This window comes from Heterocephalus glaber, unplaced genomic scaffold (assembly GCF_053883595.1).
Source record: "Heterocephalus glaber isolate CG9 unplaced genomic scaffold, H.glaber_assembly_v1.0 deba00001429, whole genome shotgun sequence".
NCBI classification, from domain to species: domain Eukaryota; kingdom Metazoa; phylum Chordata; class Mammalia; order Rodentia; family Bathyergidae; genus Heterocephalus; species Heterocephalus glaber.
In genome coordinates this window covers 24,470,047-24,483,526 of record NW_028258294.1, presented here as the reverse complement: position 1 = coordinate 24,483,526, position 13,480 = coordinate 24,470,047, and the positions used below count along the sequence as shown (strand labels likewise).

The 13,480-nt window shown below is 34.5% G+C and overlaps 1 protein-coding gene across 1 annotated transcript in view; it reads right to left on the bottom strand.

The window, feature by feature from the left end:
• Ddx10 (DEAD-box helicase 10) overlaps positions 1 to 13,480 on the bottom strand; it is a 359,979-nt gene that overhangs the window by 153,791 nt on the left and 192,708 nt on the right. Inside the window, exons 14-15 of the mRNA XM_087212358.1 lie at positions 6,683 to 6,802; positions 3,864 to 4,025 (exon numbers count right to left, since the gene is read on the bottom strand). Coding sequence (XP_087068484.1) covers positions 3,864 to 4,025; positions 6,683 to 6,802 — 282 coding nt within the window. The remainder of the gene's footprint in view (positions 1 to 3,863; positions 4,026 to 6,682; positions 6,803 to 13,480) is intronic.

Here is a 13,480-nt window from a genome sequence, read left to right as displayed (position 1 = left end):
TTATGAGTGATAGCCTCTGAGGAAAGACATAATTATATTTGCTTGAAGTTAAAGCCTTATGCTAACAGAACTAAGATTGTCATTATGCTATTTTAAATCCAATAATGTATTCAAATAAAAGAATTAATTAGAACAAAATAATTAGTGTGGGATTAAGAATTAATTTCCTAGTACTGGGGGACTGGGCCCAGGGGTGCTATACCACTGAGCTACATTCCTGATCTTTATTCTCTGTTTTGAGACAGGGTCTAAGTTGCCTAGGTGAGACTTAAACTTTCAATCATCCTGCCTTAGCCTCCCAGAGAGCTGGAATTATGAGTATGTGCCAACACACTCAGCTAATAATTTAGTTTTTAAAGTAAAATTCTAGTATTTATTAGGAAATAAGTGACCAGCAATGCAGTCTTTTTAAACAAAACAATCCCATTTGTCAAGAGAGAGAAAAAAACAAATCAAAGTTCCATTTTCCCAAACATTAAAGAAAAATTTTATTCCCATGTCTTAATTGGATCTACAGAACCAAAGAACTCATTAAACTTGTAGAATTAACTGCTATTCTCTGTCAAATTTTAGATAAGTAAAGTGTAGTACAAAATGGTGTCTGGTAATCCAAGCTGGAGTGATACACTAAGGACTCATGTTCAAATATTGCAACTTACAGCCCTGTGTGCTTCTCACCATGCATCAATCCTTCATTATGCCAAACATTAAAACTTGTCATTTAACAAAATAATCCATGTGTCTTCTGGACAGAAATCCACTCCACGACAAGTTGTTGAGTAAGTGATTTGAGTACCCTTATATACTGTATCTTATGTATGTTATAGTAACCAACATACTAATTCCAAAGTGTTCACAAATGTAAATTTTCTCTACCTTAATAAACATAAATATGTGTGTGTGTAAATAATAATTTTACTTTGGAAATACTACCAAGGAATCAATCATGTAAGTATCAGGCAGCATGTTCATGAAAGTTGAATACAGTACAGAGAAGCATTATATTTATTTCATTGTACTTTTTTTAAGGCTATGTAATATTTGAGAAGTCCTATTTGGAGCCCAGGTGTGGTGCCTGTAATCCCAGCACTTGAGAGGCAGAGGAAGGAAGATTCCGAGGAGTTTGAGGCCAACCTGGGCTACATAGTAAGTTCAAGGTCAACCTGGACTACACAGCAAGACCCTGTCTCAAAACAAAAACAACAACAACAAAAATCAAAAGTCCTACTTGAAGGATATGGCATAGCCTGCCTTATGTAAGATATACCTCTTTTAAATGAAAGAAAAAGTTTATATATATATATTTTTAGAAGGCTCTGTCTCTTAGTAACAGAGGTACTGACTTTTAGTACCAGTAGTATTTGAAGTTCTGGTGCTTTTTCAACTTTGTCAGTTCAAAATTCCCTTACTGTGAAACAGTCACTAAGACAGTTTAAAACTCATTTGCCATGCTTTAATGATGGTGCTAAAAAAAAATGATTTGGGTGTTTTGTTTTTTTGTTGTTGTTTTTTGAGATAGGGTCTCAATTATACAGTCTGGCTCTGAACTCACTATGTAGCCCAGGTTGGCCTAGAACTCATGGCAATCCTCCTCCCTCGACCTCATGAGTACTGGGATTACAGATGTGCACCAACACATTTGGCTTAAGAAAATGATTTAAAAGCTCAAAAATAAGTGGAAATGGAAAAATATAAACTAGTCCATATACCATAAGCATACTTTCATGTAAGAAAGGGAGAAAATAAGAACACATATTCCTATTTACTCTTCTGTGTATAAAGAAAGGATACAGTACCTGTTAATAAACACAGACAGCAATCAGGGTGGAAGTTTGAAATAAAGACACTTATAGGAACAAGCAAGAATTCTCAATATGTAAGTTTTATCATCTTGATTTCAGAACCATATAATTATTCATTCCTTAAATTAGCATAAAATATACAAACAGATTTTGCACAATGCCCCCATATTCACAGGTAACTATGATTTAATTATAATCTTCCTGAGGAAAGAAAGACTCATGTATCTTAAATAGTCTACCTGAGGGCCAGGGATTTAGCTCTGTGGTTCCGGCGCCTGCCTAGCAAGCACAAGGTCCTGAGTTCGATCCCCGGTAGCAAAAAAAAACCAAACTATTAAATAGTATACCTTTACAGTCTAGACTATAACATATGGACAATTAGCCTATTTAAAATTAACTTTCTAGAAATCACAGAAACAATTTTCTACAACTTGGGTATGGTAATAACTTCCAGAGAGTGGGGGAAAGGGCAAGGAAGAAGGGGCTAGTCTTATTTTATGTGAAGTCTTCATATTTCTTTTACTGCTGATTACAACATAGAAATAATAAAAGGTAAAATATTATTATGCTCAATCTTCTCCTGGATACTCTAAGTAGACTGAAGCTAGAACATGGCAAGCTGCTGATATTCTTAGTATTTCTAAAACATTTTCACACAACTTGTTAAAGTCAAATTTCAATTTAACTACTGTACTATAAAGGAAGCAATACAAGAAATGCTTTTTTTCTAGCACTAACATAAATATCCGACAATTAAACCAATGTTCCTCACATTTCTGGAATGTTTTCCACAACATCCATTTCCAGACCTGAAGCCACCTTCAGTATCTACCTTTTTCTTTGCACCAAAACTGATGAAGTTGCATCAAACCACAAAATAAAGAAATGAGAATTGGTATTGTCTTTTTTTTAAATAAAGTGCTTTGGTCCATTTAACAGTTTTAATGTCAAAAACAAGTGAAAAACTAATCTTCTCAAGATACCATTAATAATTTCTACATTCAAAGGTTTAAAGAGTTCTTAACATAAAAACTTAATATTATGGCAGATTCTTCTGTATGATACACTGAAATGATTCATTATTTCAAACGCATGCTGCAGAAAGTTAGTTAAGGACGTAAATCTGCTTTATGTCATTGATTCTCCAATCTAATGAAATGTCCACTTTTAGGGAATTAAGTAGTATTACAGGACAATAACATATGTGGCCATAATCAAGGATAATAGGAAATTGTCGAGTTTAAGGCCACCAGGGAACATACTCATTTATATAGTATTTCTTCATACAAGATTTTCACTTTTTTAAATATAATGAATTTTATATAAATTATCAAATAATTGATATGAAAACACATTCAGCTATTATATTCAATTTCACCTTTGACAGCTGGTGAAATAAACCTTAATATATCAACATGATTGAATACTACTCGGCAATAAAAAGAACAAAATGTTAATACATACAACTCAGATGAATTTCCCAGAAAATAATGCTGAAAGAAAAAAGCCAACGCCAAAAGGCTACAGACTATACAGTTTCACTTAAAAAAACAGTCTGGTGATGGCAAAATTATAGAAATTGAGAACATGAGATCTCACTCTTTATTAATTCCTACAATTACATGTCAAACAAGAATTATCTCAGGATAAAAATTTAATAATACAATCACATCTCACTAGGTGGTTGAATCATTGTGCAAATATCCTAGAGTCTGCTTATACAACTATGACAGCTACAACATCACTACATCATGAAATCTTATTATGTATGTGGTACATCATTGACTGAAATGTTATTATCCGGTGCATGACTATTAACCTAAAAGCCTATTAACATTATGTGACTCACTTCAGACCAAAGCAGATTAGGTGATATTCTTATAAACAAGTCAGTAGTGTAAAGACTCCCCCAAGAAAAACATAAAACAATAAAATAGCCATAGAAAAAGTGTCACAGAAAATAATAAAAAGTATGTCATTAATGAGCAGCAAATGAATATTTAGATATACTTAGTAGTATATTAAATTTCACTCAGTATTAATTCAATATGGAAAACTTACCTGATGCTTTGCCTTAATTTTCTTCCTATATTCTTCTTTGTCATATTTGTCCTCTTCCTGAAGCCTTTCCTTTGCTTTATCTAAGTTGATACCACCAGTATCATCATCTTCCTCTGTATCCTCTGTGGCAGATTTCTGCATTTGTGGCCACTGCTGAACCAACTACAGACAACAAAAGGTAGATGTTCAGTGAGAAGCAGAATATCCACAGGAACCATTTCCTTTTGTGTAATGATTTTCAATGGGGCATACCCCACTTTCTGCCTGAAAACTTTCTCACAAACTTCATAATTAAAATGAGCAAGCCACAGAAAAAAAGACTATCCCACTCTACACAAAGTAATACTGGCATAACCTAATGAGAATGATTAAAGTAAAATTTCTCAAAATTATTAAGAAGGTAGTAGCAGGAAAAAAAAATGCTTCTTGTGGTATTAATAGCCTATTCTCCCCACGATTCAAGCTCAAAATCACTGGCACAGAGCAAGACCCAGGCTGACTAGCACGCACCTCCTTTGGGCTTGCAAGGCACCTGGTACGCACCTCTAACACATCTTATCATACCATATTAGTTTACTTTCTTATTTCTCTTACCAAAACTAATCTCCTTAAAGGCAGGTGTATGGTTTTTTTCATTTATCTTCAGAGCCCAAAATATGCAAAATATAGTAAATAGGTGCTTATACTTGATGACTGAATCAAATATCATCTAATATTGCATATAAGGAATGAAATAATGAAATGTAAAGGAGAATATTAGTTTTGAGTTTCATCACCTGCTCAAATTCACATGACTTTGTACAAATAGCTTATGGATAGGAACAAAGTGACAGACCAAACACTGAGAGTCAGGGGACTTGGCCATATGTCCTGGCTTTTTCACTAGGCTACTGCATAATAGTGAATAAAGTACTTATTCTCTGGACACCTGTGTCCCTTCCAGAAAAATAAAGAAGTTTGACTCAATGATTTCTAGGTTCAATATTATAATTATAAAAATATAAAACTATTCATTGGTGGCCAGAATGAGGTAAATAGGTGCCACTATTTTGAAAGACTGTTAGCTAACCTGCAAGCAAATGGAAATTGGAGTCATGTGCTTCCTTGTTACCTCTCATTCTTGGAGCCACCATAGTCATTATTCAAAGTGACATTTGTAAAGTCTCCACTTTCAGCAACAAATGAGAGTGATAAATATTACTCTATGTCAAGCCATGCTACCAGTCACTAAGCCTAAAGCAGCTGTAACAGAAATCAGTTTTGACAGGAAGAATACCATCTACTAGTCAGACTCCTCATCCTCATTTGTATCACAGAGGAAAAAAAGTACACCCTTCTATGGACTGAAAAAATAGCATTTCTTTTAAAGATTTAGATGGAAAGTTTCAGGATGGCTCATAGCAACAAACAGCTCCTGTTAGCAGTAAGTATATATTAAAACACTTTCTAGTTGAAGATTTACACTCACCTTGGAGCTAATTGGCATAATCTGTATAATTAAAACTCAGTAGAACACTAAGAAACCTCATTATGCTAGCAGCATTTATTTTACAGTGAACATAAGACTGTAATACAACCATGTTCTACTTTAGCCTGCTTCTCAGGTGCTCATTATTTTAACAATTTTATAAAGATTCATTATTTACCATTTATAATGGCTTTGTCTTCACCTGCTAACAATTTTGACTCACACTACAGTTTTTATCTGACTCATACACCCTAAAATAACATCCAAATTATTAACTTCAAACAAAAAGGAAAATATACTTCACTGGATATAAACTACTTACGCAGTATTTACAAGTGATGATGAAATATATAATGTGATATAGCAAAAGCTCTGTTATACTCAATATGAAAAGCTCTTTTATTTTACTGTAGCAATAGATGACTCACTCAACAAATTGTTCTGAGGGTTTAATACATGTTAGGCACTGTCCTCTGTGTTAGAGATGTAACAGTGAACAAAGTAAAGTACTTTCCTTCATGGAGAAGTACAGTAGAAAAAGTTGACAATAATCAATTAAACAGACTATGAGGATACAAAATAAAAGCTGTGAAGAAAAGTGAGGAAGGAAAATGAGATTATGATGGGGGTAAATTGTTGTATGCTATATTAGGATTGTCAGGGAAACCTGTAGGCTAGCAAGACTGGGTTTGTGGGATGGCACTGAGAAGACACTATACCACTAATCATAGCCCTTAAGCCAAGTGATGTTATAGATCTAAGTTATCATTTAAAAACAAAATAATAATTATGTAATATAATGAGCTTTCCTGAGAAATCTGTGATAACCCCTTCCCTAAGACATAGGTATGCATTTACATACAATTGGATCAAGGTAAAGACAAGATGAAAACAAGACACCCATGTATCTGGGCCTACTTAAAAGCAAAGAAATTCTACCATAACAGGAAGAATGACGGAAATACAGCATCTACAACTGAGGACAGGATAGCAAGGACTTCAGAGTCAAGCAAAACATGCTCTGGCAAGTAAAAGTTTTAGTATTCTTTGTTTGCTCCCACATAACATGGTGACGGATGTCAGGACAAAAAAACATTATCAGAAACATGGAATTTAGAAAGTTTCAAACAATCTCTGTGTTGGTATCGCCAAGAAGTTCAGTTTATTGCCACTAAGTTATCCTTGCCTACAACTGCAGAGCTGAAAGGCCCACAGTAGTAGCGAAAGGGGTTGCCCAGCATGCTGCAGAGAAACATTTGTTTTCTCAATAACAAATTGTCAGTCAGCAGGAAAGTCAAACTTCATAATACTTGAAATGTTCCTCAGAAACGAAGTATTTACATTATCTTACCTCCCCTGCATCAGTAAATGTTATTTTTTTATTCACTTTAAAATTTCTCTTCATTATTTTTTTTGCTTCTGCAACTTTTGTTACTTTTTTCTTCACACCAGATTTAGAAGATTCTTTCTTCTGTGGAATTTAAAAAAAGAGATGATTAGAAAAATGGTTGCTTTATACTAATTAAACTCTGTCACTGTACTTTCCCAAACTCATTGTATTTACTGCTCATTGGTAACAAGAAGCACCAAATCACTGTCCAAAAATAAATTAGACTTATTAAAAATGACTTCTGCAATACTAGAGTTTGAAAATGAATACAATGAGCATTAGACATAAATAATCTTAACATTTTCTTCTATTGCTAGTGCTATGCTACTGGGAAACGGTGGAGCGCCATAAACCACGTGATAATGTAGTAAATGGATATAAGATAAAGCTGTCTCTCAGTTGAAATATAAAACATTATTTTAAATTCCCAAGTGCAAACTTAAATTTCTAGACTAGGAAAATGTATACTTGGACAACAAAAGTACATTATTTGTCACTCAATATTCTTCCACCAAAAACAGTAATTTACTGTATGAACGCTGTAAAACATCCTATGACAATTAAGCTGCATCCAAAGGCAAGATGGAGTAATAGTACTTAACAGGATATACTGATCAGCACCAGCTAATACCCTTAAAAGCACCACACCAAGTATTAAAAATTTAAAGCCACTGCTTATACATACTAAATGAATGCTGCATGAGCTACCTGAGGTAAAAAGTTGAAGAAATTATAGCATGGCCTGTTTGCAGCAGCTCCTTATTTCAGAAGAATTTGGGTTATTTTCTTCAAATGAGACCCAGTAGTACCCATGGTGGTACTTCCTTAACTTATCTAATTCAGCTTCCATTAGACACACACAGAATAAGTAGAAGTCTTTGGCACAGTAATTAAAAAAAACTAATTTGTGGTCATGTTCTACCATTTATGGACTATGTGAGGGTAAATCACGTAATCTCTGTGCTTCAGCTGTAAATTGAGGATATTTATAGTATGTACCTCAAAGGGTTGTTGGGAAGATTAAATAATAAATGAAAAACATGCAAAGAGGTAGGAATAAATCTTTTCTATTTTTATTAGTACATAATGGTCACACTCCTCGTGGGGAGTTGGTACATGCACATAAAACATTTTAATTGTTTTTCACCTCCTTCCCCTTCACTCCATCTCCCCTACCTCCATCTCTTAGTCTCCTTTTCTTTTTCAAAAGATCTCCTTCTTTCCTGTTATCTATCTTTTATTTTTCTCTTTATTTATATTTTGGTTTTCTCATATAAGAGAAACCATGAAATATTTAAGCTGTGTGCCTAACTGATTTCATTTGACATTACGGTCTCAAGGTGCATCATTTTTCCTATAAATGACTCAAGTTTATCCTGCTTTATGGCAAAGTAGTGCTCCGATGTGTGTAAATACCACATTTCTTTACCCATTCATCTGTTAATGGACATATAAAGGCTGCATCCAAGATCTAGCTATTATGAATTGTGCTATAAACACAAGTATGTGTGTATTACTGTAATATGATGTCTTTCAGGAAGATACCTAGAAGGGTATGAATAGCTGGGTCTAATGGAATTTCTAGTTTTTGTTTTTTGGTGTTTTTTGTTTTTGAGGACTCTTCATACTTAAATCCATAGTGGTTATATTAGTTTACATCCCTATCAACAATGTAGAAGGGTTAATTTTTCCCCCTTAGTCTTGCCAGCATTTTGTTATTATTTGACTTTTTGATAATAACAATTCTTTATGGAGTAAGATGGAATCTCAGTGTTTTAATTTACACTTCTCTAATGACCAGAAGTGCTGAACATTTTTTCGTTTATTTATTGGCCATTTGTACTTGTTAACTACCACTATTCTACATTAATTTTATGCTGCCTGAAGAGATCATGTCAATTGTACAGAGGCTTACTTTGCAAAGTAACAAACTGAGCTTCTTGTCTTTAAATTCTGTATCATAGGGAACAAGTAATCAAGGAAAAGTAAGAAAGAGGGTGATCTAGAAAACAAAAGTTATCAGAAGCTTTCAGAAGATGTACATTGATTACAATCAGTTATAATATCGTGTTAAGTATGCATGAAAAAGAACAATAAGTAGATATTGCTAATGAAGAATACATAAATGCTTAAAAATAAAACTATGAAATTAAAAAACACTTTTCTAAAATAATTTGTGATGTTATTAATGCATTAAATTTTTATATACTAATCAGGGTTTTATGAACATCAGCTAATGTATCTGCAATAATATTATAATTTAAGGACAAGAAAGTTGTTTTGACACCCATGGTTCTCACATGTGTGTATTACTAACAACTTTTTTAAAAATTTCTGCTTAATAAATAAAACCTCTAGCATTTAATCACATTTACTTATTTCTCTTACCACAAAGCAACCTACATTTAATAAGATACTAGAATCTTCAATCCATACAAAGCTATACAAGTTTCATCTTTCAAACACTGATATAATTGTGCTGCAATCACTATACCTACTCCTACAACTGCTACAACAAGAAGTCAGTTTTAGGTTCCTTCTTCCCACGGGACACTCCATCTCCTGCTCCACCTCTCAAGTGACTTCAGGAATGTGACCAACTACTTCCATAAGGGTCTAAATTGTGGTGTCTACGCTTAACACTCTCCTCTCAGCTGTGCTCTAATAGACGTGACTACATGTATCTTCCTCAGTCAGTATTAACCATCCTCACCTGTTTAGTTCAGAGAACAATTATGTACAGAAGCTGTGTGGGGTAAAACTCCTAAATTGAAAGGCATTACTTTTCCAAGTAGCTTATTAACCAAATAAACTGCTACTTATAGGTTCCCATCCTACAGCCCAGACAATACTCCTACCTCTCCTTTCCCTCAAAAGGTTTATCAGCTATATCTTGGTTCTTTTTTTCCCCACTTCCCTACCCTCCCTTCATGTAAAGGTACAAATTCCAAATGACAAACATAACTGTATTGTATACCTAAAATGTACCAATAAACTTAATGAAAAAAAAGAATTAACATTTATGACCAATGCCAAGTGACCAAAAAAAAAAAAAAAAAAGGTTTATAAGAGAATACAGCCAACACAACCACTAGGGTTGGCAACTTAACTAATGACTCCTGTGGATCTTCTTAGTTGTATGGTTAGGTCAATTTTTTAGAATGCTTGGATACCAGATCTTGTGTCCTTACACCTCATCTAACGATAGAGAGAATGTAGATCAAAATGTGCCAACTGAGAAACCATTATAATGTAAATATAACAAACAGAAGATACCATCACAAACCAGTGAACTAAAAGTTCTAGAAAGCAACGTGAGCAAACTCTGCTTTATGTCTTAAGAATTTGGGTTACATGGGTACATACTTTTGACAAAACTCATACTTACAGACACATAAGATTTGGTCAACTCATTACTGTACAGTATATAATATTCTACCTCAAAAAGTCCTTTAAACAAATATTTAACTTCGTTTAATGCTATGCAAGATGAAGTGTATGAGGGAAATAAAATAATTTTGGCAGCATACTCTGAAATGCACTCAATAAAAAAGATGAATAGATAAAATGGTTGTGCAATACAGGAAATGTTGTAAAAGGTTAACTGTAGAGTTTGGATGATGGGTATTTTCATGTCCCAAAGTCCTTCTTACTATGTATACTTACCCTACCTATGCTTGAAAATCTTCCCTAATAATGGAAAGAACAGGAAGAAAAAGTCACAGAACAATGCCAACAAAAACTGTCAAACTAAAGATCAGGAGAGAAACAACAAGAAACAAGAGAAACAATGTTGCAGAGGAGAAACCACTGAAATCATGTGACAAACTCTGGAGATATTTGCATCTTTCTCTTCTTATGCTTTATCTTGGTTGCTAAAGGAGATTTGTACCCTCTCCCCCAAAAAGGTTAATTTTTTAAATTTTCCTTAGAGAAGCCACTGAAAAAAAGCAACAGAAATGCTACCACAAATGAGAAGAGAAATATTTTGCTGATAGGCTACTGCTCTGCTCTAATTGTCTAAAATTATTCTTATTCAAACATGCACTGTATCGTCTATACATAAACATCTGCTTAGTCAGCTTTCTGTCACTATGATAAATACATGAAATAATCAACTTATAAAGAGAAAAGGTTTAATTTAGTTCATAGTTTTATAGAATGATTTCAGTGCACGATCAGTTGCCCCCACTGGCTTGGATGAGGCAGATCATTCTGGTGGGAGCATATGGTGGAGTGAAACTGCTCACCTTATGGCATGGGAGGAAAGCAGATGAAGGGACTAGAGTTTAGTGTTGGCAAACTTATGGCACGTGTGTTGTTTTTCTTTTAAGACAAAAGATGTTAGTGTATGAGTTGTTTTTTTCTAAACTAAAACCTCAGTATTCAGGTTTAATTGTAGTTGGCACTGTGCAATAAATAAGTAGGTTTGGGGTCGCAGTTTGGGCACTCGTCTCTAAAAGGTTTGCCCTCACTAGACTACACCCACTATTCTGTTCAAGGGCATCCCTCTCAGAGTGACCTACAGACTTCCCTCAAGGCCCCGCCTCTTAAAGGTTCCACTACCCAACAGCAGCACACCAGGGACTCAAGACTTTCCCACATGGACCTTAGAGGAACACATAAGATCAAACAGTACATACCAGTTGCTTGATAGATTTGGCCTTTTTTGTGCCTAAACCTATCCATAGAAACAGACACTAAATAACTAGTAGAAAACATTAACTATTTAACCACAAAAATAAAAAGGGCCCAGACAAATATAAAGGATGAATGAATATATGTAATAGTCTGCCTGGCTGGCTTGGTAGAAGTGCTGTAGTCAAGGTTTGCAAGTAAATAGAATTAATGCAGAGCACATAATTTATAGGATTATTTTATAATATTCATCCAAAAAGTCAAATGCAGAGAGGTGCAAGAGATCTTTCACACACTAGAGACCTGAAGAATCCAAATGAAGGCCTGGATTCCACGGCAATGTCCCACATAAGGCCAGCTAAAGGCCTAGAGCCCACGGCAATGTCTCATTGCTTGTCCGGATCAAGGATCGGCACCAGGAAGGCCCAAAGGTCAGTGGTGGAAGCTAGAAGGCCTGCGCCTACAGGGTGAAGAATTTATGTTGAGGGATCTTACACTGGAGCCAGGAAGTGATGATCAAGCCAAAGATCAGAGCTCCCTGATGAGAACAGCAGCCATTCCTAGTGACAGCAAGGACCCAAGCTCCTCCTCTAAGGAGATTAGCCAAGTTTGCATCAGGAAAACCAACTGAGGCAAGCTTCTCCAAGAAAATCAACTGCAAATGATCTTCTGCTCCAGGTCTCTTTTTATGCTGTTAGCTCAAATCCTCAGGTGGGTCTTTCATGCCCAGAACCATGCTGATTCAGTTCAGTTGAGCCTTCCAAGTTGACCATTGGTTAATCCACCACAAGGGGTGAGGAGGATCAAGTAAAGGAAAACTTCCTTTTGAGGGAGGGAAAGAAGTTTCAACTGAGAGACCAGCATCTACTGGAACATCAGTGATTACAAACACGTGAAATCCACTGATGGTGCTTTTTTACATACATTTTACAAGAGAGGCCTATGTTATTCATTTTAGTATTACTTTTAGCAAATAATACATGCACATGTATTCTTTAAGGATATCCACTTTAGAAGTAGCCTTTCTGGGGCGGGAGATTTAGCTCAGTGGTTCCACCACCTGCCTCGCAAGGGCAAGGTACAGAGTTCGATCTCTGGTACCAAAAAAAAAAAGTAGCCTTTCTTAATTAACCTCTTCAGCAAATTTCAGTTTCCCTCCCAAGAAATAAGCACCGTTAGCAGTGTTTGTACTCTTTCACAGACTCATTTTTTAAATACGTATTTAAAAAGTCACTAAAAAAGCTACCTCCTGCAATGCCTTGTTTATACATATAGATATACATGTGAATTATCTAGGATAAGTATCTAAAAGCAAAAGGTACTCAATGGGTATGACATTCACGTTTTGAGATATTTCCAAATAACCCTTTAAAGAAGTTATACAAATGTATACTCTCACCAAAACTTTAAGAGTTTATTCTCTACCCCAATTCCAACATGTATTAACCTTTATGTTTGCCAGTCAATTAAGTGAAAAGCTTACATTTGTTTTATTTTATTTGTATGACAGAACATCTATTCAAAGACAATACTTTTCTGTGTATAAACTCTATTCTTTGCAAGTATTTCTAATTAATCCTGATATTTTATCAATTTACAGGATATTTGTTAAAGACTCACTATTTTCCTGTATTTTATCATTTATGCTTCGACTTGTGCCATATAAGGTACTTTTTTATGGTTTTTCTTCGTTTTTTTGCCAACCATAGATTTTTAACTTGCATGCAATTCATTTTACCACTTTTTAAATTTTTTCTTGGTATGGGCTATACTTTTATAAATACTTTTCCAATTAACAACTTTTTCAATTCTTAAAACTCAAGGGTTTTCATTTAAAAAAAAACTCAAGGGTTTTCTATTTAGCAGTGTTAACAATGGCTTTCGGGCAAGAAATGTATTCATTAATACTTTATATTTCTATTTTAAGACATGAAAAATAGAAAGTTTAGCTACAGTTAGGAAGAATGTATACTGTGACTACAAAACTGATATTATTGGTTCAAGAATGAAATCTGCAGAAGCTGAAAAATGTAACAACATTGTACCTTTGTAGACAATATAAAATATCAAAATGCAATTTTTGTTTCTATTTGCACTTCTACAACATGCCTGCTAGACTTC